Source organism: Carassius auratus, chromosome 28 (assembly GCF_003368295.1).
Source record: "Carassius auratus strain Wakin chromosome 28, ASM336829v1, whole genome shotgun sequence".
NCBI lineage: Eukaryota > Metazoa > Chordata > Actinopteri > Cypriniformes > Cyprinidae > Carassius > Carassius auratus.
Window position 1 is genome coordinate 21,911,769 of NC_039270.1, and position 26,483 is coordinate 21,938,251.

The 26,483-nt window shown below is 40.9% G+C and overlaps 1 protein-coding gene across 3 annotated transcripts; it reads left to right on the forward strand.

Annotated features, from left to right (window-relative positions):
- Positions 1-2,860: 2,860 nt before the first annotated feature.
- Positions 2,861-25,927, forward strand: LOC113047154 (SET domain containing 1A, histone lysine methyltransferase). 3 transcript variants are annotated; one of them, XM_026208436.1, is made up of 21 exons: positions 2,861-2,941; positions 3,852-3,996; positions 4,105-4,203; positions 4,302-4,572; positions 5,722-5,846; positions 7,535-7,782; positions 7,871-9,587; positions 10,813-11,805; positions 12,287-12,457; positions 12,941-13,028; positions 13,111-13,274; positions 14,068-14,107; positions 14,585-14,792; positions 14,878-14,930; positions 15,313-16,646; positions 19,686-20,076; positions 20,297-20,475; positions 20,647-20,757; positions 22,283-22,402; positions 23,249-23,386; positions 24,092-25,927. In XM_026208436.1, exons 2-21 carry the CDS (start codon positions 3,859-3,861, stop codon positions 24,263-24,265), a joined length of 6,762 nt encoding a protein of 2,253 aa, XP_026064221.1. In that variant the 5' UTR covers positions 2,861-2,941; positions 3,852-3,858; the 3' UTR covers positions 24,266-25,927. The 3 variants fall into 3 exon arrangements, with proteins under 3 accessions (XP_026064221.1, XP_026064223.1, XP_026064222.1); XM_026208438.1 differs by having other exon boundaries at positions 14,585-14,783; XM_026208437.1 differs by lacking the exon at positions 2,861-2,941 and adding an exon at positions 2,951-3,215.
- The last annotated feature ends 556 nt before the right edge of the window (positions 25,928-26,483 follow it).

The following is a 26,483-nucleotide window of genomic DNA, read 5'->3' on the forward strand; positions in this document are numbered from 1 at the left end:
TAAACTTGTAATGTAAAATTACTTTATTTCAACATCTTTTTATCCTATCTAAATGCTTTATCTATGGCATTAAGAAGAAAAACAAACAAATGGTTTTTCTCTAAATTAATATTTTGTTTAAATTCAGGTTTATTATAGTCAAGTAAAACAAACATTTATTACTTCTCATTTACCGAGAGTCATTTAATAATAAATTCACTTCATTTCCGGTGTTAGCCAAGTTTCAATTTAATTTTCATTTAGTTTAAAATATAATTGAATAAAACCTAAATTCCTAAAAAAAAAAATGACAACAAAATAAAAAAGAAAATATAAAAACAGAAACAGTCAAAATATCAATAAAACTGATAATATATAAACATCAAATTATACTAAAATAATTACTTAAAGATGAATGCCTTTAAGTTTTCCCAACAGTAATTTATTTATAGTTTAAATAATAGGAAGGCATTTCACTGTCAAGTGACAAATGATTGGTGAGCTTGAGGTGCGTCCCAGTTACTCAGTGCACAGTTGTCTATAACATACCTGCAAACTCAGGAGGACTGAAAAAGGTGACAGATCCCCCCCATAGAAAAAAAATACATTTTATACATCCTATTCAGTCATTATCTGCCAGCACCATTATTTAACATGCAAATAAGATTGATATATAAAATGGAGGAGAAACTGATAATCGTTGTTGCTGGGTTTCCTATCATTTATGATATGACGTTATTTTTTCATTCAGAAAGAATTCAAAAGACCAGTTACAAAAGAGAGAGAGAGCCCCGGCCACGCACCGTCTTGCTCTCTCTCCCTCGTGCATATTAATCAAAATAATTTTTTCCCCGACGGTTATAAAAATGCTGTCATTAAAAAGGTGTAAAATGTCATTGATGAAAATAATGACGAAAAGTACTCGTAAACGAAATTAACAGTAATGCAGTGGAGAAGTTAACTTAGCCTTGCCAAAATCCTTCACAGTGACATTGAACTAACATTGTAAGCTAATAACACAATTTGCTGATCTTACTAGCTGACTAGGCGACACTTCCATTATAACGTTAATGTTAAACATGTTAACTAACAACAACGTTAGAGAAAACAATTATATTGTTAGCAGCTAACAGCACTTACCTCAAAACTAATGTCAGTGTCCAAAGTGTGAATTCATCCGCGGGAAAGCTGCCGCTATCTTGCCTGTGATTGGCCAAATGACTCGCGTGCAGTAGGTTCTTGAAATAGGGAGACTTAGGTCTCTGCAGAGCAAAAGTGGGCGTTTATCACCCTGTGGGTGTTTTGAAACTGCTGGGTGTTTCTGAATCATGCAATCTAAATGATCCCCCTTACCCAACCCCACCCCTAAACCTAACGTCACTATTACATCAACTAATCAGGTATCATAGTGTAAAAACACCTTGATCTCGTAACTCCCATTACTTTCCTGCAGAGACCTATACTTGGGAAATAGGCGTGAATAGGCGCGAATTCATTCGCGGGAAAAGCTGCTACCAGGGCTTTTTCAAAGAAGACGCTGCTGTTATCTTGACTGTGATTGGCCAAATGACTCGCGTGCAAGTATCACCAAATATGTTTGTGAAGAAGACCGCAGAAGACCCCCTTCACGATTCACGTGGATGACATTTTCCCATTCAAAACGGCGATTTTCGCCGAAAAGCGACTAGTTTGCAGGTATGAGAGAACCAGAAGGCTATAAAAGTATAACATGACTCCCCTCAATAAAGTTATTTCTAATCAGTCCTAGAACAGTGATACTGAAGGTGAATGAAGGTGAGACCACAACACAACAGTTCATTTCTTTAGGAAGTGTGAACTCCAGCTTGCACCTCAAGGGTGTTGTTGTCAGGTTGTTGTGAACATTGGCATGCAAAAATTAGGAGACAACAAAAGCACAGGTAAAAGAAAGAGATTATACTTACCTACCAGTATATTCACAACCTCATATCGCATTATTAATAGTGCAAAATACCCTTCAATTTTATTGAATAACAAATCAATAAATGTTGAATTACATGTGAGATGTAGCACCACCTGCTGCCCATTAACGTGTAGGGGTATATTAACTTCTGGACAGAGGAACATAAAAATAATAGATGTGAAATGAAATTGAATAATAAAGACTAAAAATGTGATTGGAAAGCTCGGATATTCTCTGACTTGTGTGCTATGTGTAGGTTATAGTGTTTTCTCCCCGTATCTGAAACACGCATGCACCAATATCGTTACAATATGTTGTTCAATGATTAGTAATCTCATAATTAATCTCATAATGCCTCGCAGGAGTCTACGGAGTATAAAACATGCTGCAGAGCTACTTTATATATCATAACTTTATATTTCTTTGCATTGATTCATTGTTTATTATATCGCGATTGTACTAGTTATTTAGAAATGCGAGTTACATTTAAATTATTTTTTATTATTAAAGCTTTTTTGCAGCTCGTTTTACTCCCAAATTATCGGTTGTAGTAGTAGCGCATAACTCCTCATTTATAAGCCCCCCGTTTTCTAAATTTGTTGTTCTTACCGTTTAATAAAGTACAAATTATTATAAATCTGCCGTGCAATTGTTTTGCATCTTAACAAAGGTCTTGTGAATAGAAAAAAATCTTTTAAGCACAGGCAGCTATTTCAAGTACGCACTTCGATGACGTAAAAATTAAACGTAAATGCAGATTCGCTTTAAAGAAGTCACGCTTACATAGGTCAAAAATATTTAGAGCAGTTCTGAGAAAACTAAAGGCACGAAAATAGTTTAATGTGAATGTATATTACATTTTTTATTTTTATTAAAACAAATACCCACAATCTATTTCAACGTTATTGGACAAATATTAGATAGCAACAGTCACGTAGCCGGGAATAATGTGGAAAGTGCGAGTGCCAATGCAGCGGTTAGTATTTCTAGTGACTGATGGCGAGCAGGCGAGGCTCTCAGGTTAGTTACGCGATGGCCGCTTACTGTATTATGTTATTCTTTTCAGTACACTTCATTTTCTGGCGGATTTTAAAGACGTATGCTGCATCGATATAGCACCGGAATACAAGCGGTGCTGCTTTAGACCAGATTTAGGGCGCATAGTTCAAAACGGAGCCAAATTTGAACTGTGGATTGTGTGTTTTTCTGCGCCGCTGCAGGCCTAGCGTTAGCTGTAACGTTAGCGAGCTAACGATCCTCCCCGAGACGCGCGCGCCGTGCTGTGAGTCCTTTGGTACGCCGTATAGCAATAATATTTTTTCGTTTTTGGGAATTGGTTTGATTTCGTTTGCTAGAACTATATTTGGCATTGGTTTACTGTCACATCATTTTGAAGTTGAAGTTCAGCTAGCTCGCGCTGGGTGCAGCTAGCAGCTTCAGTGTTTATGTTAGCTTGTTGTTGTTGCTGATGCTGCTAGTCGGTGTGTCAGATAACATTTCTAATACAAAACTGCAGTGCTTTAAGTTTATTACTCCGTAAATCACTACGGGGAGCCTTGCTTTTACTTTCCACGCTCTATTACGTGTGATAAATGTGACATTTAAAGTTGAAAATGGCATATTTATCTAACTCCAATATAAGGAACGTAAAATTAGCTTGACATATTGACTACAAAATATCAGTCAGTGCCTTAATAAAGAGTTGACAACAAATTATAGCTCCCCAAACAGAGACCTCTTTGTGTGTGTTGTATGCTTCTATTGTTTTGATGATTACAGTGAGGTTTTCACGATCGTAGTGTCTGCTGCTCTTCTGCATGTTGACTCTGAATGTCAGATTAAATGAGTTTCTCTTACTGTGACTTCACCACGAGTCGTTGAGTGCTGTGAGCCTCTGCACAACATCTTGCTCTGGTCTCTTTCTCTGGAGTGATAGCATGGATCCGGACAGTGGGGCGGACACCCAGCGAACTCTCAGTCTGCAGTGGAAGAGCTATAAGCTCGTACAAGACCCAGCTCTCCGACGGGTAACTCAGAAAATCTACAGATATGATGGGATTCACTTTAGTGTACAGGTACGGACATGCATTATAATACACATGGACTGCCAAACAGAGCACAATTGCACAAAAAAGTTCATACTTATGTAAAGTATTATGTCTGTGTGTTCTGCTTATTTTTAGGATTCAGGATTCCCGCCTGTGGGGGACTTGCGTGATCCAAGACCCCGCAGAATCTGGTCTAGACACACAGAGCTGTCGCTGCCAGTGCCCAAATTCAAGGTATGAATCTCTTTTATTATTTTCTGGTGAGCACTTTGTGCTTTTCTGTTTTTGTGGTGTACCTACTAACCCCTTTCTTCATTTCTTGTTCTTGATAGTTGGACGAGTATTACGTAGGTCCCATACCTCTCAAGGAAGTGACGTTTGCGAGGTTGAATGATAACATCAAAGAGCCGTTCCTGGCCGAGATGTGCGCCAAGTTTGGGGAGGTTGAGGAAATGGAGATTCTGTTTCATCCCAAGACTCGGAAGCACTTAGGCTTGGCCCGCGTCCTCTTCACCAGCACTAGAGGGGCCAAAGACACCGTCAAACACCTGCACAATACTTCTGTCATGGGAAACATTGTCCATGTCCAGCTAGATATCAAAGGTGTGCTTCTCTCCCGATTGTTTTGGATCATTAATATTTTGAAGTGCTGTTAGGAAGTTCAGGTTCAAGGATGTTTTGTTTTGGGGAAAAATGCTTTTATTCAGCAAGGGTGCATTAAATTGTTCACAAGTCACAGTTAAGACTTTGGTAGTGTTACAAAGGATTTTTATTTCAGACAAATTGTTCTTTTGAACTTTCAGTTAGCCAAATGTGTCTGTCATGGTGTCTATCAATAAATGTACAACATCACAGCTGTTTTCAGTGTTGCCGATTATTTAAAAAAATTTATTGAGCACCAAAGCAGCATATTGCAATGAAAGTTTATGTAACACTGAAGACTGGCACACTGGCTGCTGAAAATTCAGCTTGTCAATCACAAAAATAAAATATAATTATGTCTCACAGTATTAAGCCTTATTATTAACCAAATAAATTCCGCCTTGGTCCAAAGAGAAGTCTTTGAAAAACATGATTAGATATTAAATCCTGATTGCTCTTCTTTCGCCCTGGTGTCATTTTAAATGACTCTTGTCTTCTTCTAACTCTCATTAAAAATTAATCTTCAAAACCACAAATAATTTAATAACATTATTAAATGTAATCTTTAGAAAATCTCTAAAAGAGTATCACTTTTTCATCCTTTACATTATTCATTTGTAGCATTTAAAATGTTTGGTTTTACTTTAGGTATTTATCATACATTTATTTAGATAATATAGAATAAATAGTACTATCCTGAAGAAGGCTGCGTAGCTGAAACGTCTAGATCTACACTTTCAACAATTTTAATGACTTAGCCCAGAATAATGAAAGCATTTTTATCTTTATTATATGAGTGCCTTGGAGTATTTAATCTTTCCAATTTCATATTTACCTCCAATTATCCAAAGAGCCCCGGTGTCTACCTCAAGAGACCAGAGCAGGATTCTCGCCTTCTGTTGTTTTGCAAAAATTGTAATATGTTTGCATCCCTGCTCGCAACGAAATGTCCAAATTCAGTTTAGATCGATGCTTGTTTATATCCTCTCATCTCTTAATTTCTTGAAAATATGGAGCATAGTGTTAACAAAAAGTGGGAATGTCCAGCATTGCATGATGGAAATAAATACACAACACTGTAGTTAAATTTATATTGTGTGTGTCTTCTAGGCCAACAGAGGATGAAGTACTATGACTTAATAGTGAGTGGCTCATACACCCCTCAGACAGTGCCGACTGGAGGCAAAGCCCTCACTGAGAAATTTCAGCCCCCAGTCCCGACTCAGCCAGATACGGTGAGCACACAGACGTACCTTAGCTCAGCCACACTGGAAAAAAAAACGCTTTGCTTTCCTATAAGAGTGTGTGCGGTTACCAGCCGGAGTTTCTTGGCGTCCTTGAAGAGCAACGGCCTTCCTTGGATCAAGTTGTCTTGTAGTTTATTCTACACATTACAGTCACTCTCAGATACCCCGGTCCATGTTTTTATCTTGACCAGAAGTGGACCACAACATTTCTGAAAGACAAATAGCCATCACGCCCCTCAGTGCTTTCAGATTTTCCAAATGTAGACAAAACTGTTCAGTAGGTAGAAGATGGCTGCTGCCATTGAGACTTTTCACTTATTATTGATTGGCCTCATTTTACCTTGTGTTACCAGCATTATGATATTTAGTTTCCATAACTTAGCTGGAGGAGTTTTGGATTGCTTTAAATAATGTTTCCTTCAAGAGATCAATTATGGAGCCACACCCTTGTAATAAAACAATATTAGGGGATTCAGTTGTCATGTTGAAAGATTTTTTTGTCTTGATTTGATACCAAGGGGCTTTTAATTGCTATCTTCCTAAACATTCAGTTTAAGTCAGCCAGTCAAAAGTTTGGGAATTTACATTAGAATTTTCTCTGGGTCCTGTTTAGAACAGTATTTACCATATTTGTATTAGAAATGCAATGGTATTTAAGGGAATGTTCACCCAAAAATGATTTACTCACCCTCAAGGCGTCCTAGGCACGTCTGACACTCCTCTTTCAGATGAACACATTCTGAGTTATATTCGACATTGTCCGGTCTCCTCCAATCTGAATAATTGCAGTGAATGGTGCCCCTGTTTCTGAATCAGAAAATAAAAAGTATCCATCCATCATAAAACTACTCCACACGGCTCCGGGGTCTTACTTTTTTGTTTGGATTCAGAAACAGGGGCACCATTCACTGCAGTTATTCAGATTGGAGGAGACCAGACAATATCGAATATAACTCAGAATGTGTTCATCTGAAAGAGGAGTGTCAGACGTGCCTAGGATGCCTTGGGAGTGAGGAAATCTTTGACTATTTTAATTTTGGTTGAACAGTCCCTTTAAAAGGAATGATGACGCTGATAAAGATAAGTATTTTCATGGCTAATAGCTCATATATTTTAAATATTAAGGTTGCTTTTGTAAAAAATACAGGTGCTTGATGTTAAATATTAGGCTCAGTTTATTTTTTTTATTTTTTTTAAAGTGTCATTCACACTAAGTCTGTATTTATTTGATCAGAAATACTGTAAAAGAGTAATGTGAAATATTATTACAACTGAAAATAAGTGTTTGCGGTTTTAATATTTATAACAGGTTATTTGGATATAATTTGTGATCAATATTTGTGGAAACCCAGACTGATTAATTTTTCAGGATTCTTTGAATAGACATTTCTAAGGCGCATGTTTTTTGAAAGAGAAATCTTTGTATGGTAATGTAAATGAGCAAAACACTACAAACTAATACTGAATGAGAAATATACATTTTTAGATTACATTAATACTGTTTAAAGATAGAATTTAAGTGATTGTTAAATGATGAAGATCCTAGAAATCTTGAAACTACATATTTGCAGTATCAACAAATACCAATAATGGAAATTTTTTTTTATAACTGATAATTTTTTTTATCCTTTTTAAATGATTCGTTGATATTGAATGATTTTTTTCTCTTTTGTTAGTCATCTGATGTCCGGCGGAGGCTCTCCACAGATCAGATGGCAGCTCCTGCTGCGCCTCTAAACTCTGGCAGCACCACCCCCTGTTCTGTGGACACTGGATTTGCAGACCAGCGCCTCGACACCCCTCCATCCTCACTGGGAGGAGCTTATACACCGGGCTCCTCTGCTTCTTCACAGGGTGGCGGCACCCCTTACACCCCTCGCTCTGGAACCCCTTTCTCGCAAGACTCAGGATACTCAGTGGGCAGGTTGGTTTCCAGAATAAAATGAAACACTGATTAGAAGTTACTTGGTTAAGTTTCTTTAGAGATTTGAGAAAAAATCCTTTTCTTTCAGGCACAGTGGTTACAGCGGCACTCAGAGTTATCCCCAGCAGGATATGCTTCCATCTTCCTCCTGCTCCTCTTCAACAGTCTCTTCATCATCAGGATTTAAGCCCCCTCACTTTCATGACGACTTACATGCTCCACCTCCGCAAGAGCCCTCCATGTTCCACAGGGGTCGGCCGGGATATCCTCCTTCAGCGCCCTTCAGACCTAATGAACCTCCCTATCCGTATCCCACTGTTGGAGGTTCAGGGATGCACATGCCTCTGCATCCACCAATGGCACCTCTAGGGGCTCAGTTTGAGCCACCACCGCTGTCCGACAGAGATAGAGACCGAGATCGAGAAAGGGGACACAGGGATAGGGATCGGGAGAGAGACCCAGGAGGGCGCTATGGAGGTGGGATAAGCTCCCGACGTTCCTCTTACCACTACCAAGCGGAAACAAACTCCTTGTCCACATCCAAATCCTTCCATTCACATCACTCGCATCATGCTGATCGGCGGGAGGACAGGGACGGCAGGGGCTACCGGCGCGACAGCTCAGGTTCCCGCTCAGGAGATCACGGAAGGCATCGGAACCACCATCACTCCCACAACCACCACAGCAGCGGCGGAGCGGGAGCGAGCCGGCGGAGGAGCAGCCGAGACCGGGAATGGGAGCGAGACCGAGAAGGAGACTATAACAGCTCCGATCCACGTTATGGAGGCCACTCGAACTCTAGCCAACACTCGTCCAATAGCCTCTCGCCTCCCTCTGCCACCTCTTCTTATGGAGGAAACTCGTCGTCTAAAGACCTGTCCCCCTACGACACACCTTCTTCCTCCAGGCTAGAGCCCTCGCCGGCCTTCCGTCCTCAGCAGGGTGCAGGCGAGAGGGGTTTTGGGATGGGAGGAAGCATGGATAATGACTTCCGTGCTCATTCTCACCACACGCCCCTGGCGCCGCCTCCTCCACCTCCTCCCCTCCCTCCAGCGTCCGTCATCGCAGCCGCTGTGGCTGAAACGCTCGGCTCTCTTGATTTTGGTCAGGACAGTCCCCTACGAGAAGAACAGTGGACCAAACCCAAGCGCTATCCCAGCACCCCGCCCCATCCACCTCGGACACCTCCAACCTCCTCGCCTCCTCACGTCTCAATCCCGTCATCCTCCACCTCTCCATCCTCCACCTCCCTGCCTCACCACCTCCCGTCTTCGACCGCATCCCTGTCTCCGCCTCCTCCTCAGCGTGACTCCTCCCCGGAGCCGGACTCCACCAATGAGAGCCTGCCGTTCTTGCACCACAGCAGCAGCTTGGACTCGCGTATTGAGATGTTGCTGAAGGAACAAAAAGCCAAGTTTTCTTTCCTTGCCTCAGATGATGAGGACGATGAGAAGGAGGAGGACAGAGAGAGGGGAAAAACAGGAGAGAATGCAGACGGTGGGGGAAAGAAACTCCGAGAGGAGAACGGTGAAAGGTCTAGTCATAAAAGACAAGGAGAGATGGAGGGAGGCCAGCAGAGGAGGAGAGGAGAGAAAGATGGACGCCGCAGCAGGGGAAAGAGGCAAGGGGGTGGAGTCAGTGAAGGCAGGAAAACACCTCCAGAGGTGGCCTCTTCCACTCCCACTACGCACAGTTTGGTGTCAGAGTCTCTTCAGGGCCAAATGCCACCAGCTCAGGAGGAGCACACAACCTCTGACTCACACAGGGCTCCACACACCCCACCCACCTACAATGGAGAGGCACAGGTGAGACCTCCTTGTTACATGTTATCATTCACCTTATTTTTTGAAAATAAGACCAGGTGCTATCATTTGTAATTTGCTTGTTGATTTTGGTGTCATGAGCCACCATTTCCAGGTTTGGACACTATCGGATCCCGAAAGCATGCATCAAACAGTGCATGTGTTTAATCATGTTTTTTTGTGGTACTAGCAAAAAAAAAAACAATTATTCAAACCTTTATCTCCATTCGGAGTACAAGAGTGATTTGTCGTTTATCAGTTTATCGTTAACCTAGAGACTGCAGTGTACACCAGACATCTTAAAATCTAAACTTAAATGCTTGATGTGGATGAAGAGTACTCCTAAATGACTGTTATGCTTGGAATCTATAATAAAACCAAAAACATCAAAACCTCAAGACTCAGCCAGCAGATAGCATCTAATTAATCACAAGTCTGTGCCATTAACCAAAAAAAAAACAAAAAAAACTTCTGCGTTGAAAATTGTGAAGTGTTGAAGTGAATATATTAATGCTAGATTACAAAATGATCTTCGATTTTTTTTATTTCTGTGGCAATGCTCAGCAACAAACAGTAAGGGAGACGTTGCCTCTCATCCTTTTTTAAAGCTGATGTGCTTATATATTTTGCAGTTATAACTATGCACTGTTGTTATTATATGGTTCGTTGTGTTTATTTGCATTAGCTTTGCTTTTCTTGCCATTCATGAGTCATGACCCTATCAGAACAGATTGCGACCCATTATTGGCAATAAAAAAAAATTTATTTTTAAAATATGAAACCGTATTATGTGCAAAAGTAGCTTCATGACTACCTTAAAAGGCCCATAAGACTTTAATTTATCTTTGAAACAAATTAAGTTACTTTCATTGAAATCCAATTCACTTGCTTATTTGAGATTTAAAAACATCTTCATCTTCGTTCCAAATACAAACCATTTTCTAATAGTTTTGGAATGCATGAGGGTGAGTTAATGATGGAGGAATATTTTTGGTGTGCTCTCACCGTTGAAGGCGCATTTTATTTTTATAAACTTGTGTAGTTCTGTTAACAGAAGTGAAACCTGCTTTTGCTCTTTTTCATGCTCTGGTAGGCTCAGGCATGCTACTTTCTGCTGTCTGAGAGTAATATTGCTCCGTTTCGGTGCAGCACTATATTTGTTTCTAGCTTGAAAATCCCCTCTGCCTCCAGTGTGTTTAACATGTAATCTTCACATCCTCCTCTCCAGCCTTCACCTCACTCCTCTGGGGAGGATATGGAAATATCTGATGAAGATGACAATGCCATCACCACAGCCCCCTCCCATCCCGCTGCCTCTTCATCCTCCTCACCGGCCACCTCCTCACAATCTGCCCTCCCCTCCCAAACCCCAGACCCATCTGCGAGTCCTGTCCCGGACACCAGCCAGCACTTCAGCGCCGCCATGCCACCTCCGCCCATCCCGTCTTACCCTCCCCACCTCCCACCCCCACCTCTGCCCGGCTTCTCCCTGCAGCCCCCTCCACCCCCCGGCTTACCACCTCCGCTTCCTCATATGGAGCTGCACCCAGAGTACCCTCCTCCGCTGCCGCATCACATGTACGACTACGCCAGCTCCATGGAGCTCATGAGCCAGTACTGCGGAGGAGCACCCATGTCATTCCAGATGCAGACACACATGCTCAGTCGCCTCCACCAGCTGCGAATGGCCTCCTCCAACAGCTCTACGGTAACCCCTGGAGAAGTCCCGTCCGCCTCTGAATATCCCCCGTCATTTCACCTCCATTCGATACCCCCTCCGCCGCACCACCCACACCACCCATACATGGACCAAGATGGGAATGTTGCCACCCACTATGACCAGGACCACCGCTACATCCCACCTCACTTACCATACGCCTACCCGGACCCTCACGCCGCACAGCTTCCGCACCATCACACCATCCCGCCTCCCCACAGCCCCTGGCCTCCTCACCTGCTGCCCCAGCAGTTTCCTTCCCACTATCCTCCACCTGGCTTCAGCACAGTGCCTGGCTTAGACAGAGAGCTGTACGGAGTGGCGGATGACCAGATGGCCATAATGGGCCACAACCCCTACGAGTCAGTAGTGCAGCAGGTACTGGCAGCCTTGATCGAGGAGATGAAGAACATCATGCAGAGGGACCTGAACCGCAAAATGGTAGAAAACGTCGCTTTTGGCACCTTCGATGAGTGGTGGGACCGCAAGGAACAGAAAGCCAAGGTAACTTCAGAGAGTCTTCTAGATGTGACAATGGACAACAAAACCATTCTTAATGCTCATTTTGAATAAATAAGCTTTCCATTGGTGTATGGTTTGTTAGGATCGGACAGTATTTGGTCGAGATAAAACCAAATCTGGAATCTGAGGGTGCAAAAAAATCTAAATATTTGGAAATTTGCATTTAAAGTTGTCCAAATGAAGTCCTTAGTAATGCATATTACTAATCAAAAATTAAGTTTTGATATATTTATGGTAGGAAGTTTACAAAACATCTTCAAGGAACATGGTCTTTACTTAATATCCTAGTGATTTATGGCATAAAAGAAAAATCTATCATTTTAACCTCAACAATGTATTGTTGGTTATTGCTTTAAATACCCGTGCTACTTATGATTGGTTTTGTGGTTCAGTGTTGAATATGTTTTTGTGTATAACCTTCGGTGTTCATGAACTGTACCACCTCTTGCTCTCATTTTCTCAGCCATTCCAGACAGCCATGCGGGGAGTTGCAGTGGTGCGCGAGGAGGACAAGAAAGAAGAGAAGACCAGCAACCGACCTCGGGAGCCACTCACGTCTCTGGTAGACTGGGCCAAGAGTGGAGGCATGGAAGGTTTCTCCCTGCGGGGGGCCTTGCGTTTGCCTTCTTTTAAGGTGCTTGTGGTTATTTACCAGCTATTAAACATTTAGAATCTATTTATGACATTCATGTATGATTGTCACAATTCACCCTCTGGTGACCATCACTTGGAGCTTTCAAACTGGTCATAAAGCTCTGGGGATTTTTACTCTGTGGGTTGAACTAACAGCCTCCACAGCAAAAAATATGAATGTTGGGATTCTGTCTAATTCACAAACTCTAACACACATAACGCCTATCTATGTCTCAAAATATGAGGAAGGGGATATATAAATTCAGGGATGTGTCATTTGATAGAATAGCTACCATCAAATACACATTGAATCCGAATTATCTTCACAACAAACCAGCAAAATAAAAGTTTGGTTGACCTTGAGGAAATTATAACAGAAATCAAAATTTATTGCAATTGCATTGATAAGACTGGCGCACTTTATTACCATGATTTGAAATAATCTTGTGAAAAAGATGTTACTAATGAGGAATATGTTGTTCAGGTGAAGAGGAAGGAGCCTCAGGAACTTGTGGAGGGTGGTGAGCTGAAGAGAGCCAGGCCTTCGACTCCACCCGATGAGGAAGATGAGGGTATGTCACTGATGCTATGTTGTAAAGCTGGATTAATAAAGTGACCTTAAATTCTAATTGCTGTGTACTCTTTCTCTCTCAGACTCGTATCAGGGCAAATCTGCCGACACTGCTGCAGGAAGAACAGAAGAGAGGCGTGTGGCAGACAGAAGAGCAGCCAGGAGAAGAAGCAGAACAAAGGCACGCAAACCATATGACCTGGACAGTGAGGGAGAAGAAACATCAGATGGTTCTTCCTCAGAGAAGGTAGGTTTATTTACCATTATGTCTGTAATTTTTGTGTGTCTGTGTAGTAGTGGGCATGGACTGGTTGGGAGCATCCCATCCATTGCAGCTAGAAGGGTGCATTCACCCAAAAATAAAAATTAGGGCATAAATGATTTACCCTCAAATCATCCTTGGTGTACATGACTTTCTATTATTAGTTATTTAAAAATTTGTCTTTGATTTAATGTTTTAATGGCACTCAGCGGGTGTAACAGTGCATAAGTCCAAAAGTAGTTAAATAAAAAGCGCTCATCCATTAAAAAAAGTGTCTCAAATGGCTCTGGGGTGTTAAAGTCCACCTAAAGCGAATCGATGCATTTTTGTAAGAAAAATAACCATATTTAAAACGTAATAATTACAAGAGCTGTTTGAAATTATGACCATATTAACTGAAAAAACTTTTAATATATAATGTTTGTGTGTGTATGGCAATTAGGTGATTCTTTATCTACAAATGTAAATATTTATATGCTCATTAAAATATTAATAAAATATCATCAATATTAGATCCACTGAACTTGTCACAATACCATGTGTGATGACTGTGAAGGCAAAAATCTGACAACAGTGGTCAGTAGTTTTGTAGAGTGTTGCCCTTCTAAGATCTGGTTTTGAATCTTATACTTAGCTGTTGTAGTTTCACTGAATAATGACTAGATGGCAGCATTTCTTTTTTTTTTCTTCAAATGCTGAGGGGAAATCCTCACGACTGTCAGCAGATGAGTGAAAGCATGTTATTTCAACTACTGATTCCTTGTTGTTTTATTTTTAGGAGGAGGATGAAGACAGTGACAAAGTGGATGAGTCCGAAGGTATGCAGCTGTCTTGTTTTGTCTTTTGTACTGTGCTCATTAATTTGGGCTGTTGTTGCTGTGTGCACTTTATTTCAGGCTTTTATGCATTTATGCAATCATATCTTGAATCTGTATCTTGCAATTTAAAGCCCGTTCACACCAAGAATGACAACGATATTAGCTTCCACACCAACGAACGTATCGTCTGTTTATACTAAGCACACACTCGTCTGCTGCTTTAAATTCTCCAGCTCGTGATCCCAGGATTGATTCTGATTGGAGTATCAATATTTTTATCATCAGCTGGAAAAAAAAATAGTTCTGAAAGTGATTCCAACAATATTGTTTCTCTGTGCGTTTATTGTTATAGCTGTGGTGTGGACTATTCTTTAATATTGAGAAGGAGTTTTAGAACCTTATATCGTTATCTTTATAGTTATCGTGCTTAGTGCGAACGGCCCCTTAACTCTTTTCTCTATTTCTCATGCTTCTCAGATGAAGCCCTTAGTGCAGACAGTGATGACGAAAGCATTTCTTCCTCCTCTTCCGAGAGCTCATCATCATCATCCTCAGCATCATCATCTTCCTCCGATGAGGAGGATGAAGAGGACGGTGAACAGGCCATTGAGAGTGAATCATTGGACACAATGGATGAGTCTACGATGGACAGTGTGACCGCTATAGATGCAGAAAAGTATGATGGGTACGTCCCTCTTTGAGAACTGATATTGAGTAGGAAGTTGTGTCTTCACCAATTCATTGACATGCATTATGTCTGTTTCTTACAGGGACAAAGCAAATCTTGACCAATCATCAGTGACTGCTGCAGAGATCAAACAAGGTCAGTTAAAGATCACTTTTTGCAAAAACTAACCGAAATACAAGGGATAGTCTGCCTAAAGATGAAAGTTGTTTCACTTACTCATGTCGTTACAAACCTGTTTGATTATCTTTTTTTTCTACAGAACACAAAAGATATTTTGATCCAAACAGTTTTGTTTCACATTGAATTCCGTTGTATTTTTTGTCCTTGTAATGGAAGTTAATGGAACAAAGCTGTTTGGTTAGAGTCATTCTTCAGAATATCTTCTTTTGTGTTCCACAAACAAAGTCAGTCATACAGGTTTGGAACAACGTTAGGCAGAGTAAATTGTTTAATGTTACAGAATTGTATTTTCAGAAGTGTGCAGTTTAGTTCACTTTATTTTTCCTTTCACTTCCAGAAGGAGAGAAAATGGCTACAGCTGTGCCTCCATCCTCCCCTTATCCCCGTCCCCCTTCACCCATTCTCCTCCTTCCCCCACTCAAGAAACGGCGCAAGACCGTTTCCTTCTCGGTGGAAGAGAGCGAGGTCAAGCCCTCCATTCTGTCACCTTCTGCTCCTTCTCCATCTCCCACTCCTGTCTCACAAGCTTCAGATAGTCCTACTTCCTCTTCTCCCGTAAGCACACCCACAGCAGCTGCCTCCTCCAAGCCCACCCCGATACTCCTTCCGTTTGCTTCTCGTCCTAGCGAGAATAACGCTCTGACCTCCCCTGCTTCCCCTTCCACCGTTCTTACCATCCCTCCACCGGTGCGTTCCCTGCGGCTTGATGAGCCCAAAAAGAGTCCAGGTCTCCCTCCATCCCCACAAACTCCCACAGCCAAAAACTCCTCCAAACGTGGCAAAGACTCTCCCAGAACGCCCCCGACGCCCGTCTGCCTCACTGTCCAGAACCTTCCGCTGGACCATGCCTCCATGGTCAAAGTGGCATACGAGGACCCCGTCCCTACTCCAACCATGCAGAAGGGTCGTGCACGTGGTCGCTCTCGGACACTCAGCCAGTCGGCTTCCGCCCCTCACCTGCATCCCTCTCTGGAGGAAGAGGAGGAGGATGAAGAGGAGCTGGAGCAGCGGCTGAAGCTCAGGGAGCAGCTGGGAGTGTCCAGCCTGCTGCAGCTGGCCTCTGCCCCCAAGCCTGACCTGTCGGTGCTGGCCGATGTGGCACTGAAGATGGACCCGGAGGCAGATATCGACTCGGAAGAAACCGAGACCTCCGATGAGGCAGAGGAGCACAAGCTGGAGGAAGAAGAGGGAGACTTCTTCGCCCCGCACCCACGCCAACCACTCCCGGATCCAGAGGGTCTGTTCGTCATGCAGGAGCACAACTATTCCAAAACTCCTGCCCCTCTGCACCTCACGTCTCCACAAAAGAGGACGAAACAGGACCCCACCGTCCTGCTCCCTGCCGACCTCAACCAGCACGGTGTTCAGGAAGCCCCCGAAGAGGTCATCGGGGATGCTCTAGCCGCAAGAGGAGTGGCCCCAGAGATATACGGGGACCTTTCCGGGATGGGCCTGCTGTGTGATGCCAGGGAACCGGCTGAGACGCAGACCAAGACACTTGGCCCACCGCACAAGAGGAAAGGATCAATTAGCATTGAGATGGAGATGGAAGAGAGTGGGAAAGGGAAGAGCAAGAAGAGAAGTAGGAAGGACAAAGAAAACGAGGAACTGCAAATCTCTAAGAGACAGAAGGAGAACCAGATCAAGAAGCAGAGGAAACGGAAGTTAGAGGTATGTGTATCTGTCTGGTTTTCATTTAATAACATGTTGCAAAAGAATTCACCCTAAAGTAATTTTCGTATGAGGATTTTGACTTTCTCAGCATGTAGTAATAAAACCTGAATAAACTGATGTTGTGGGTTATTACCGTGTTGCATTTATTGCCAGTAGAACAGAGACAAAAATAAAGTCAGATGGGGTAACTAAAGAATTTTCTTATTGAATGTGAATGTCATTTGAAGAATTTTTTTTTTTTTTTTTTTTTTTTCAAACTCCCAGGACTTGACCTTATATATATGCCTTTTCTTTCTTTCTTTCTTTCTTTCTTTTTTAAATCAGCAATTTCACACCTTTACTCAAATATATATTATCATAAATTCTCTCTCTCTCTCTCTCATATATATATATATATATATATATATATATATATATATATATATATATATATATTAGGGGTGTAACGGTTCACAAAATTCACGGTTCGGTTCGATACGATACACTGATGTCACGGTTCGGTTCGGTTCGGTTCGATACGTTTTAGATACAGCAAAATGTAAAAACATCTCAACTTTTCAGAATGCCGCAAGCGCACCGCGGGTCATGTGACAAGAACTAACCAATCAGCTTCATCCTTTCCCGTAACAACGTTGAGAGCTCAGCCAAGATGAAGGATCAGCTGATCATAGTTGTATATGGATTGCAATTTTGAAATAAATTTAGTAGCAGAGCTACTGCAAGCGATTTTTAGAGCTGCAAATCCATTTATCCTTCGCTGAAATGTCCGCGTCTCATGGAGAGAGCACGTCATTGTTGCTTAGCAAAGACAGACGCCTCATGAGCGCTTCTGCCCAAGCGCTTTGGAAAGGAGGAGAAAGACGCGCTTAGTCTGTTGCAGATGCGACATACCGTTGTTTTTTTATCCACCACTCTCTTGCCATCACCATTATAGCTTAAAGGGAATCCAAAGTGCACCCAAACACCAGACCTGTTGGTTATTGGAGGATCTTCTCATTTCTAGTCTGTTAAACGCATTGGCTATTTTGCAACGAGCCTTCAGCGCGTACTGAGTGAGCGAGCGCCTGCTGAGTAGCCTAACATAAACATATAAGATGGTGTTTTTTTCTTCTTCGGGAGTGTCAGGGGCGTTGCCTGTTACGTTGTTTGGGTTATTGGGCTACCTTGTTGAACGCATATCATTATATTTCTCTCTCTCTCTCTTTTTTTTTTTTCAAATATAATTAATTACTCCAACGAACCGTTCGGTATACATAATGCGTACCGCGTACCGAACCGAAAGCGTCGTACCGAACGGTTCAATACGAATACGCGTATCGTTACACCCCTAATATACATACATACATACATACATACATACATACATACACACACACACACACACACACACACACACACACACACACATACATACATACACATATATATATATATATATATAAAGATAAAGGGGAACTGACCTACCAGAATGTTTAAGATGTCTCCCTAATAGAAAAAAACCCTGATTTCTTAGTTTGTTGAATAGGGAGGCATCTAAGGATTTTTGGAGGGTGGGTCCCATGGTCAGTAGTTGCAAAATCACAGAGAGGCTCAAAATCACTTCCCAGAACATTCTCGTTCATCATTCCTGGCTGGTGGAATGATCTTCACACCCCTATCAGTAATGTTGAATCCCTGACAATTTTCAAGTGACACCTGAAAACTCATCTCTTTTGATGCTACTTTACTTCATCCTAAAAAAAAAAAAATCATATTTTTTCCTTCTCCTTCTAGCTTGTACTTAATTGAACAATGTCTAAATCATGGTATTGCCATCACCTATTTAAGAAGAATTGCTTTGTTTTCCTCAACTGTAAGTAGCTTTGGATAAAAGCACACTAATATTCAAAGTTTTTTTTTTTTTTTAAGTATTATTCTCACCGTGTCTCTATGTGATCAAAATGACTAATATTTTGAAATCTTAAATTTTAAAATAACTGCATTCTACTATAAAAAATATATTTTAAAATGTATTTTATTTCTGTGAGATTGGAAAGAGGAATTTTTAGCAGCCTTTGCAGTCTTAGTGGCCACGTTTACATGCAACCAAATCATCTGTTAGTAATCAAATTGATGGCTCAGTCGGACCGAAATGCCTTCATGTAAACACTTAAATCGAGCAGATTGAACCTGAATGGAATTTCTACCAGATTGGGATGGGTGGTTTCCTTCGAGAGTACATGTAAATACTTGATCAGATTGAATTCAAAACTGAAAGTATTGTGCTGATGTATTGACGTAACGATGAATGACACATGGAACGAGCTGTTGTTTTTGTAGAATGAAATGTCATAAATAACTCGTGCTATTCTAAAATTCTCTTTCCACTCATTGTCTGCACCACAGTGAGGGGGTTACCGTGATTTACTGCTTGATAAAACTAAGCTGCACGGCACAAAGCTTCATGTGTTCGTCGTCTCCTACTTAGGACCTAAAAAGAGAAATGTTAACTCTGTTCTTTTAAACCAAACAAAGATAAAAGAAGCAGTGTTTTCAGAATATTATGTACAAAGAGTGAGACAATCTGCATATTTGTGGAGTGTGTACAGATCAGAAGATCAAATCCAAAATTGAAGCTTTTGAAAAATAACCGCAACATCAACTCAATCATTTTATTTAGTGTTTGAGTAAACACTGCATTGGGATTTATCAATCAGAATGATTGCATTCTGACAAAAAAAAAAGTGTATATATATTATACATATTATACACCGACACACACATGTATGTTCTCGATCTATATACTAGTTCAGTGGCACATTGCATTGTTAATGTAGCACTTTTGCAACAATTTTAACGTGCTGGGATGTTTCAGGCTGTTGCGGTATAACAGTTTGTCCTGCAAACCCACAGAACTTGAAAAGCTTTCAACAGCTCTGTATTGTTGGGTAATAGGGTTGATTGCCAAATAGTGCAAGATTATCCCACCATTTGGTCTGCTTTTTTGTGTGCATTTTGTCTGTTTTCCAACATTTTCCTATCATACTTTATTGTCAGGAATATGAAGAAGACGTGGATGTAGAACAGCTGGAGTCTGGCGAGCTTTCCAGCTCCAGCTCGGAGTCGGGAGACTCTGACTTCGGTCTGGAGAGATCGCTGGAGTTTGAAAAGGAAGAGGTTCGAAAGAGCGAACGACTTTTCCTGCAGGAAGCAGGCTTGACCCCCTCGACTCAGCGGCGGCCCAAACACGTTCCCACCCCAGCTCCCGTACCACAGCCCTCTTACAAGAACCGTAGCGAGTTTGAGCAGATGACCATCCTCTATGACATCTGGAACAGTGGCCTGGACCAGGAAGATATGAGGCTCCTGAAGAGCACCTACGAGAAACTGTTGCAAGATGATCACGGCACCGACTGGCTCAACGACACACACTGGGTCCCTCATACCAATATCCTTACAGCTGCTTAAGAATGAAAATGCAGTTTATACAAACAAACATGTGTTTTAATTAGTGATACAGACGCCAACAGAATTAACAATTTCAAATGTACAGAGTCAGCAAGTATAAGTGCATACAAGTAAGAGATTAAAAGACTTCATTTTCACTTTGATGCTTATTTCTAAGTACACTTTACCCAAGTTTTGCTCCCTTAACCTCTTGCCTGCACTCACCAACATCCCCAACCCTCGGCGGAAGAAGAAGGCGGCCGTTGGGCAGCTAAGACAGCATGTCACGGGCTGTGCTCGCAGTGAAGGCTACTATGCCATCAGCCGCAAGGAGAAAGACGTCTACCTTGAGCTAGACCAGCCAGTGACTGTCCAGGAAGCTGGAGACTATGATACCTCAGTAGGTTCACTTTAGGTTTTAATAACTCAGTTATTTTTTTGTTGTGAAGATGTCAGATTTAAATGCACATACTGTACTGATGTTAGTGAAAATAAATGACCTTGTTTAGCATGGACATAGCAGACAGTTTGTGTCCGTTTGAGCATCTCTCTCTGTCTGTGTCTGTCATAGGGCTCGAATCGTCTGCTCTCTGAAAGACGCTCAGAGCAGCGGCGTCTCCTCAGCGCTATCGGCACTGCAGCAGTGATGGACTCGGACCTGTTGAAACTGAACCAGCTGAAGGTAAAGGTCTTCAGTTCATTTACACAACCGTGACCTTGATCTATCGACTATCAGCCCTTTTATTACATTGACCTCACCACTCCTTCAATTCCCCTTTGGCTTGTTTTCAGTGTAGTACTTTTGATAAGATCTTCGAGAATGAGTTCAAAGTTAAAAGGTGCTCCTTTTTAAAGCAGTTCTTCTTTGGACCTCCTTAATTTCTTATTCTTTGAGTAAAGAATGAATGAATGCACTCCGTATGTTTGGAAAGGGCAGACATGTGTCTGGTTGGTTTGTTATACATTATTATTATGTTTATTATATGTTATTTTGCACTTTAATCATCGAACTGGATGTATATGCTTTCTGCTGTAAAAAAAGCATTTTCCAGTCCATTTATCCATTTTATCACAGTTACGATCTGTGTTTGGAGCGGTTGCTAGGAGGAACTGTTTAAACTGTCTGTTTGAAAGATGTGTATAGAACAATGTTTAGATGGATAGGAATGCTCTAGCCAGGGGGGTTTTGTGTTAATCTGTGTTTAGTCTGGTACCACTCATGTCTTTCAAGCAAAATCAGTCGGTAGGTTTTTTTTCCCTCACCTAGGAAACTTTTAATTGATCGCAAGTGACCGTAAAGACATTCATAATGTTATAAATTATTTATATATTTTTTTTTTAGTTATTTTGAACTTGCTGTTCATCAAAGAATCCAGAAAAAGATCAGGTTCCACAAAAATGTTAAGCGGCAACTAGGGATGCACGATCATGATTTTTCATGGCCGAGCAAACTGGCCGATTCTGATACCGATTTCCCATTTGTTTGGTTTTTTCTTTAGTTTTTGGTTTTTTCTTTAAGCAACAACAACAACAAAAAAGCTAAATGTACATTAACAGGATGATTATTTGGTATTTAATAGGCCAAACTAGCTTTTGGCTATTGAAAACAATAACCTTAACCATCTGAAATGATCGGCAGTAACTGCACAGTAAGTAGCCTACATTCAATACAAACACAGATGATACAGACATCAGCATTTAGCTTTTGCTTTTGAATTGGGTTGAAACGACATAGAACTGGCCTTAAATGAAAATATTAACTGTAACCATGTGAAATTAAAGCAACAACTGCATAGTTCTACAGTCCAACAAACACAATCAACACACATTTAATAAGATGTTACTTGATCAACATTGAGTATTTGTTTTAGTTTTTAAATGTGGTTTTAAATTAAAAAAAGGTCTTTACCAGTGAGCCTTGGTGAGCATAAGAGGCTTCTTTCAAAAACATTCCAAAATCTTGCTGACCCAAAACTTTAGAGCAGTAATGTAAAACATGATGAAAAGGTGTGTGCATAATCCAAATTTAAATACATAGATCTCTCTTATTAAGAATTCAATAAGCAACATATTAGAATACTGGGGTTTATACTTTCTGTATTTGGCCAAATAATGGGGTTAATGTTCACATGGTGTTCTTGTGCTTTTAAACATGGCCAGTCCTGAATGTTTACATGTCTTCATGCTTGTAATTCATCTGCCTGCAGTTCCGTAAGAAGAAGCTGAGGTTTGGCCGCAGCCGTATCCATGAATGGGGCCTGTTTGCCATGGAACCCATTGCTGCAGATGAGATGGTCATTGAATATGTGGGACAGAGTATCAGACAGGTATGACTAACAGCTATTAAAAGATCTCTGCTTGGAAATGAGTTTGTTTCCTCTTGAGGAACACATACTTGTTCATTCAGTGGCAGTAACTCCTTGTTCAAGCTCTTGTTCTGTCCAGGCTGGACTATTGCAGTGCTCTCTTGGCAGGTCTTCCAGCCAGTGCTTTTAAACCTTTACAACTAATCCAGAACGTCGTAGCAAGTTACATTTTTAATGAGCCAAAGAATGCACGTCACACCTCTGTTTATCAGTTTGCACTGGCTAACAATAGCTGCTCGCATTAAAATTCAAGGCACTGATGTTTGCCCACAAAGTCACCATCCTTTTGCCCTCTAGAAGCTTGCGTTCTGGAAATGAATATCACTAGTTTGTACTATCCCAAAGAAGCACAAATTTACTTTCACTGACTTTTAAATGAACTCTTCCCTCCTGGTGGAATTGCCTGCCCATCTTCAGCAATCAGCTAAAAACACATCTCTTCCATTTCTATTTGATCCTCTAACTCTAGCACTCTCTATTCTAATTCTATTCTTTAAACAAAACCTGCCCCTTTAGTCATGCACTCCATTAATTTACTGCTTTCGGTTTTATTTTTATTTATTATACACTTAACAAAAGTAAAAAAGGCTTCTAACACTAGCCTGCTCTTTTCTTTTTCTATTCAATGTTTTCTTTTTTTATTATATATATAAAAAATTGCATTGCAAAATCACATGTTTGTGATTTGTTATAGAACGATCATATCATTACTCTCTTGTTGATTTCAATTGCTTCCATTGTCACTTTGGATAAAAGCATCTTCTAAATGTAATGTAAATGTAATTGTGTTTGCTGCACCATTTGTAGATGGCTGCAGATAATCGGGAGAAGCGATATGCCCAGGAAGGCATCGGGAGCAGCTACCTATTCCGTGTCGATCATGACACTATCATTGACGCCACCAAGTGTGGCAACTTGGCTCGGTTTATTAACCACTGCTGCACGGTAAGTACCCTCCTAGTGACGCATACATATTCATATATCTCAAAAACCATATGACGTCTGATAAACATATTGCAGCCACTCCCAAAGTCAATAACTGCCACGTTTATATAAACCTACTTTCAGTATACTACATGTACATAGTAGGATAAGGGTTTGGTTTAGAGTTACTTGCAATTATGCATAATTAATTCCCGTTATAAATAGTAAGTACACCTCAAAATAAAGTGTTGGCAAATAATCAGTGCTTTAAGGCTTTCAAGTAGGTCTTAGACTTCCAGACAATTCCTTTTAAAACCTAATGTCTTTCACACTGACATCGGATAATAATCGTTGTCAAATCCAGTTGTGAATGTCAATGTTTACGGAAGTTTTCCAGACCTGCAGATTTTTGTCCCCATCTAATGGGCTTAATTATGCTAATGTATTGCTGATAAGACTTGGATAATGTTGCTTCTGGTCTTCCCATGGTTTATAAATGCCAAAACACGCATTTTGTGTTCTTCCTCAAGCAGCAAATGCAATTTGTATTTGCACCATGTTGATAATCCCCTCCAGAAACAGAAGTAGCACTCACATAGAGCTGTGCTGAACACAAACAGAAATGCATCATCTAAATTTCCAACACTCCTATTGGAGGGCATGTAATTCAAGAAACCTGCACTTGTTCTGCATCTTATTCATGATTTAATGCATCCTCTCTCGCAGCCCAACTGCTACGCCAAAGTGATCACCATCGAGTCCCAGAAGAAGATAGTCATATACTCCAAGCAGCCCATCGGCGTGAACGAGGAGATCACGTATGATTACAAGTTCCCCATTGAAGAGAACAAAATCCCATGTCTGTGTGGCACGGAGAACTGCAGAGGAACCCTCAACTGAAAGTGTCCTAGACCTTCCCCGATACATGACTTGCCAATCCTCTTTCCTGGCCCACAAGCTACTGTTCTCGGCACACAACAATGTAGATCTCAGCACTGCCGCAACACCTCCAGTTCTTTCTCCTCCTCAAGTTTTTCTCTTCTGACCTGGCCCTTATTAATATCCGGAGGTATTTTGTTCCTCTTGTTGCAGCTGTGTTTGGTGATGTTGTTTTGCCAAGGTCCGTGCTTTAAAGTTGTTCAGCGACTGCACACACACATATTCCGCTCACTTATGCACAACGTCTAACAGTGGCAAACACCCTTAAAGTGCTGGGTCTTTTTCTCCAAGGGCAACTTTTAAAGTCCTACCTAAAAACATGGATTTAAGCCTTCACCCCTGTCGTGAGAGAGAGTATTAATTTGAGTTCATTATTTATTGTCCCTGTTCTGAGCCCTGTTCGCTTGTGTTGTTTATTTAGCTCAGATCTGTTGCTGTAGATTCTTCAGATTATCTGCATAGTATCACTTTTTTTTTGTTGGCTGTTGTGAAGCTATTTTGGCACGCACATTTCTTTCTAAACTTGCTCAAAGTTCAAACGATCTTAATGTCTCCCTTTCCAGCATGATGTGCTGGTGTTCAAAAATGTTCTAGTATTGTAAGTTTGTTACATTTACTACTACTGTTTTTCACACATTAGTTGTTACAATGCCAGTGCACTGTAAAAACAGTTATTCCAGAGGTCACCATGCACCCGCCATCATTTTAATTCATGAAGTGAGATCCCTTTCGGTCATAGTTTTTAGCAATACATGAAAGACAGGACAGATGAGGTAGTCTTTTTGGCGTGCTGAAATATATGCGCATCGATATTTTAGTGAAAGGATGGCTATATTGATTGGGTTTTCCTTTGGCATTGATATTATTGTAGACCACTGATGAATTGTGGAGGAATTGGGCACATGTTTTGAGACCAAGCACTCTAACTCCATTGCTAAAGAGAATATCATCGTAAAATATGTATTTCCTCATTACTGACTGTCCAAGATGCAAAATTGGGTGTGCATATTTATACATTTCACAACAAAATGAAAGTCCCAATTCCTCTGAGAGATGTGCGTGAGCAGAGTTTCACTAGAACAGATGGTTGTGTTCTGTACTTTCATATTACTGGTTGTCTCTCTCTCTCTCTCTCTCTCTCTCTCTCTCTCTCGCTCTCTCTCTCTCTCTACTCCACTCTGCCATAAATCTTTTTTCGTTTTTTGTCTTTTTCCTTACTTTGTTAGAGGGCCTTGCCAGCATTCTGTTCCTTTGAAAGGAAAACCTGTAAAATATGTAGATTTACTGCAGTCTTTCAGTAAAAACTGCTCCACAGAAGTGTAACCATAAAAAAACGAAAACGACAAAAAAATTCAAAAGAATTACATGTAAATATTGTAGAGGTGTTTGTTTCTCGTAGAAACACACCAGTTCTAGTCTGTAAATATGTTCATCCTTTTCCTACTTCCCATTGCAAGAAAATAATTGTACATACCTATCATTCAGTTATTGGTTTTGTTTTTGTTGTTGTTTTTTCTCCCTTTTTAATTTGATTCAAAAGTTTTAATATTATTTGCAATATTTCTCTTGTATTAATGCGTTGGACCCTTTATTAATGGTGCATTAAAATATTTTTTAAAATAATTGCTCCGTTTTTTTTCTTCCCCCGCTTTGAAGAGGTTGAAATAAAACGTGTTTGCACAGTTGCTCATGCATGGGTTTGCAAACGACAGGCCGCTGTATCTCTTAAAATAGAGGTATGTCAGAGGTGACTGCTGCTGCTTCTGTGCATTTATATTTGTACGAAATATGACCCATCAAGTTTTGTTACAGTCAGGCATGGGCTCTGCTGGAGCTCCTGCTGCTTGGAAATGAAACCAGAAAAAAAAAAGATTTGAAGGCCTGTTTTAGGTTAAAGGGACAGAACCAAATAATTTGATTTGTTTAAAAGACACTTACCTTGGCAAGATTACCTAATATCGACACATAGTTGATATTACAGACTGTAGCTGATTATTATTTTGTTTCACAATCCAACTACATCACCCCACTGAAAGAAAAAAACAACACCACTGAAATGCAATCTCATGGCATGATCCACTTTAACAGTCACTGATCTTTGGTGTCCATGTCAGTATTTTCCACCTCTTTTAGCTCCTGCATTGTGCACTCTGCTGAAGTTTTATCTTTCAGTCTGCGT